This window comes from Triticum aestivum, chromosome 7D (assembly GCF_018294505.1).
Source record: "Triticum aestivum cultivar Chinese Spring chromosome 7D, IWGSC CS RefSeq v2.1, whole genome shotgun sequence".
NCBI lineage: Eukaryota > Viridiplantae > Streptophyta > Magnoliopsida > Poales > Poaceae > Triticum > Triticum aestivum.
In genome coordinates, this window is record NC_057814.1 from 432,945,738 (window position 1) to 432,950,965 (window position 5,228).

The 5,228-nt window shown below is 50.7% G+C and overlaps 1 protein-coding gene across 1 annotated transcript; it reads right to left on the minus strand.

Annotated features, from left to right (window-relative positions):
* Window positions 1–358: 358 nt before the first annotated feature.
* LOC123167102 (ABC transporter G family member 4) lies at window positions 359–2,838 on the minus strand. Its single transcript, XM_044584935.1, has one exon. The coding sequence runs from the start codon at window positions 2,836–2,838 to the stop codon at window positions 850–852; it is 1,989 nt and encodes a 662-aa protein (XP_044440870.1). The 3' UTR covers window positions 359–849.
* Window positions 2,839–5,228: the final 2,390 nt, after the last annotated feature.

Consider the following 5,228-nt stretch of genomic DNA (forward strand, 5'->3'; position numbering starts at 1 on the left):
GAGAAGCGCTTAAGGAGAAAAGGTGATTGAGTTTTGGCGATCAGTGGTCAAATCAAACTTTTAATTTTTCCTATGTTTAACAAGACAAATCAAACTACATTGATTTTGTTTTTGGTAATTGTATGTTTGGCTGAAATGTCATAACCTTAGCCACTTAAGATTAGACAACAGTTAGCCTAAAATTGGAATACTGAAATTGCACAACTTCAGCAAACTGTACATGGTTACAATTCTCTAGTAAGATTGTATGAAGCGATGTTGGAACAAAAATGCATGGCAATATCTTGATCCCAAATTTGAAAAGATGACTAGGACTTCAAAATGACCAGGTTACCTATAATCGCACTACCCTTTCGGATGCTTAAAAGACGGCCATTGCCAGGCATTCAAAACATTCAGGTGAATTATATTTGCACTACATTTGAACGTTTGAAAAGAAAGCCAAAGTTATTACAAAAATCAAGCCAGTACCCACAAACTATCATTAGAGAATTCCTCACATGCCACTGAAGAGGGGCTCAATTCCCTCTATACTATCGACCAACCGTCGGTGCTACAGACAGAATTGAGTTCATAACCAATGGCATGTGGAGAATTCTCACTGTTTATTATCCATATCCATGCATACATTTATGTAGAGGTCATTTTATGTTCACAATATACATCAGTATAGCAACTTAATTACCGGTTAACCACTCTGTCGATGAACTTTGACATTGGCATACCTTAACTGTCGCATGCACGAAGCTCCTTCTTCTCCATGCATGCGTTCACACACACTCGTATACGCACTACGTAGCTAGTGTAGTGTAGTAAGGGAGAAGTCGAAATTCATGGATCGATCAACGGTCACCTCTTGGCTCTGGATGCTCTCCGGCTGAGCACGACCCAGTAGAGCACCCGGTAGAGGAGGAAGAATCCAAACAGCACCTGCACTCCCGTCCACCGCTCCTCCGCCGTGAGCCCCCTCGCCGCCAGCACGTCGCGCCCCGTCTCAGAGCACTCATCTCCGGCGCCGGCCACCCCGAAGCACCGGTTGGCCGCGCACGAGTACTCGTTGGCGAGCATGGCGTCCAGCGCGTACTTGTAGGGAGAGGCGTAGTGCATGAACACCCAGTACACCGGCGTGCTCTCCCGCGACAGAAAGTAGCCCGAGAAGAGGAAGAACCCGGCCAGCGATACCGACACCAGCGACATCCCCGCGATGTAGTCCGGCGCGAACGAGCTTATGAACAGCACGAAGGAGTTGGCCGTGAGCACCACCGCCCACACCACCAGCACAAACACTGCGAATGCCGCCGGCGACGCGCAGAGGCCGACGAGGAAGTAGACGCACGAGGAGTAGAGCAGCGCCACCGCCAGGAGGTACGGGAGGAACACCATCGTGGCCGCGGTGGCGTGGGAGGACAGCCGGTACAGACCCGCCGCCGTCTCAGCGAGCACGATCGGCCGCTCAGTGACGAACGTCGGCAGCGTCTCCGTGGTGGAGGTGAGCAGGAACGTCAGCGTGAAGGCGAAGAGCCCCAGTCGCTTGTGCGCGCCGGCCTCACCATAGCCGGCGTTGATGTAGATGGTGCCCAGCAGTGTCCCGACGATCACAGCCTCGAGGAAGTTGGTCAATAGCAGCTGCTTGCTCCGATACACCACCTTCCACGCCCTTTTGTACAGAACCACGAACTCATGTATCCGCGAGCAGGGCGAAGTACACAACAGCGACGGCGGTGTCGCCATGGCCGGCCTGTGGCGGTCCGAATACGATGCCTTGGTTGTGAGATCTTGCGATGACTTTGGTTCAGGGGAGGAGGGCGAGGGATGGGGTATCTGGTCGATGACCTCGAGGGCGTACTCTAGCGGGTTGAGCTGCGCGGGGACGGCGAAGCCGTGTGAGAGGAGGGCGGCGTCGAGGGAGGCGAGGGAGCCGTGGTGGAGGACGGTGCCGCGGGACAGGAGGAGGAGCGAATCCACGGCGGAGAGGAGGCGCGCGCTGGGCTGGTGGATGGACAGCACCACTGTCGTGCCTCTGGCGGCCGCCACGGCGCGGAGGCAGCCGACGACCACGAACGCCGAGGAGGAGTCGAGGCCGGAGGTCGGCTCGTCGAGGAGGAGCACCCCGGGGTTGCAGAGCAGGGCGAGGCCAATGGACACCCGCCGGCGCTCGCCTCCCGATAGCCGGGACGCGGAGACCCGCGTGTGAGCCGCGTGCGCCAGACGGAGGTCGGCGAGGAGCGCCGTGACCGCGGTCGAGGCCGCGGACGCCGACGTATGGTAAAGCAGCGACGCGGCGAAGGTGAACGTCTCGGCTACGGTGAGCAGCGACAGCGCGACGTCCGCCTGGGGAACGTGGGCGGAGAGGCGGCGGAAGGAGGAGGACCGGAGAGGCGCCGAGTTGAGCAGGAGGCGCCCGTGGGTGGGCGCGGTCCGCACCGCTAGGATGTCGAGCAGCGTGGACTTGCCGGCGCCGCTCGGGCCGACGACGGCCAGGATCTCCCCCGCCCGCGCCGTGAGCGACACGTCGCGGAGGATGTAGTCGGGCGTCGCAAGGGCCGCGCCGCAAGGCCTTAAGAGCCGCCCGAAGGACAACGTCGGCGCCGCGGCCGGCTTCGCGTAGTAGATATTCCGGGCGGCTAGCTCGTACATGACATTCTTGAGTGGTGGTGAAGTCTCGTCGGCATTGTCAGGTTCGGTGACAGTTGTGGTGGTTATGGTGGCCATTGTGGTGCGGCCGGAGATGGCAAGAAAGGAATGGAAGGATTCAATGGAGGTAGAGGGGTGGTAATGTAGATAGGGAGGCCAGGCCACTTGCGGCCAGTCAGTCACAAGTTGGTGAATTAGCCACATTGCTGATAATTCAGGGTTTGGTTGTACCTTTTGGACAATTGTGCCGAATGAGAGCGTGGACCGTGGAGTGAGACAAAATTAATGGGGTGCAATTTCTGAAAAATAATATCCGGAGCGCCTATTTGTGAAAACAAACTTGGCGTCATCCATTTTTTTTTGGACCGCCGGATCACCATCCAACATCTGCAATCACCTCACACGGTTCACCTTCAACCTTTCTTTCTACTTCATCATGCATTCGCCCGCCCACCCGCCCCAATCGCCTGGATCCCCTCTCCCCCCGCAGCTAGTGGGCGCTGTCGCATGCCGCCTCGCCCTCCCATCAACCTCCCCCACCGTCGTTGCTTGCCGCCGCCGCAACCATCTCTATAGAGGTCCCCACCCTGATATGCAACAACTTTGGCGACCCCCGTACCCCCCCCCCCCCCCCCCCTCCCGACCCGCAACCGTCAAGTTTCAGAGTCACTTCCACCACCTCCTGCTCGTACACGACACGTCCTGCCAGGGTCGACGCTCGTCCCTGCCGCTCCTCATGTCACCCCTGCCTCCGGCCTCCGGAAAAGCAGAAATCGAGTGCCGCCCTAAAAATGTCCAAGCACCTGAATTTAGCAAACGCAAAACAAGAGGTGCAGGGAAGACGAAGATTGATAGGGCTAAACCTAAGGGAAGTTTTCTCACATGTGGAAACTTAAGGGTCAAATCCCCACTAACCTCTCATTACTCGCTCTAAAGTTTCGTTGTGGTCTCACTTCTCCTCCCCTTTTCCAACAATAACAATTTTCTTTCAAATGGATGGCCTAAAGATTATCATTTCGCGAGAGGTATAAGTTAAAAGTAGGCTCTTTCAAGCAATCATGCAATAATAACACAAGTAGTCTCTTGTGTCCCAACACACCTAATATAATTGTTAATTGTATAAGTGCATTAGTTCGGTGAAGAGAATAATAATTTTAGATTGATAGTTTGGATGGTAACACTAATTTTGGAATTTTGAAATAAAATAGGGCAGCAAGGTAAATAGTTAAAATAAGTAAACCGGTGTCTCAATGCTTGAAAACAAGAAACCTCCTAAGAAGAAATCTTTCTTTTTATTAGACTCTATAATTGTGTCACTTTAAGTTGCCAACAGGAAGAAACTCTTCATCACCTCTTCCGGGGTTGCTCTTTTGCTACCAAATGTTGGGATTTTGTTTGTCCCTAACTGCCAATCTTTGTGTTCTTGAGACTTTTGAAGACATCAAGATCAAGCTGAATATTCCTTTCTTTTTGGAGATCATCATTGTTGCATCTTGGGCCCTTTGGATAACCAGTAACAACGATGTCTTTAAGTAAATTCATCCTCCTTTTCAAAAAAAATAATATGGAACGCCACTTACATTCGGCGAGAAAGAAGTTGAGGCGAATGCGGAAGGCGCACCACAAAGATAAATGTTTGGTAACTCGCGTCACAACTTGTTCTGCGCACAGTAATAAATTATTAAAAAATTAAGCAGTAGATGGCACAAGTTCCTACATACAAAACTGAAGGTATTGGGTAAGTTTTCTACAAACAAGAAAGTAAGTTTCATGGAATTTAACTTGGTAGAACAAGAACCAAAATGTTAGGACCAGAAATGAAATCAAATCATACAAAAAGCAGTGCACTTTGAAAGAACACAATCGAAGTGATATCTCAACTGGGAAAATTCATAAGGGAAGACATCAAAGTCTTTCGACAAAGGGAGATTTCATAGAACAAGCATGCATGAGCTGAATAGAAGGATGGATATTTGAGGGAATAGAAAATATATTTTTTTGGCAAAAATAATGTAGCAATTTTCAAGGGAAGAACACGATGGCATGAACTTGTGAAGCAGCTGGACAGGTCGAACTGGTGAGGCCACATCACGTAAAGGAGAGAGAGTAACTGCACAAAACAAAAAGAAATAGAGAAAGAAGTGGATGAAATAATACTGAACCTGAGAGCGGAAAATGACAAAAACCAAAGTAGAAGATGGGAATGTAGCATACACAAAAATAGAAAGAGTAAAATAACGCCCAGCGGAAGTATTTATTATACAGAATAAATGCATATACTGTCTCATATTCGGTTAAGCATTTGCGTCTATTTTTCAACCAATTTCTGTCGGATCATGACACTGATCAACGGCTACAGATCTTTTCATAGATGTGTCCTCCTACACCTATGTACCCGTGCGAATTTTCGCTTGTTATGCACGCCTTCTGGGTTTTGAAATGAGTTTTAGCAAGCCCCTATGAAAGGGTACGTCGACAACTCAGAGACTTAACAAAGTCTTAGTCGAGTGAGGTCAGCCTAGTTTTTTTGCTACAAGCGGCACGACGGAATACTACAAACGGTGTCAAAAAATGTTGCAACGGTATTGCAAGCA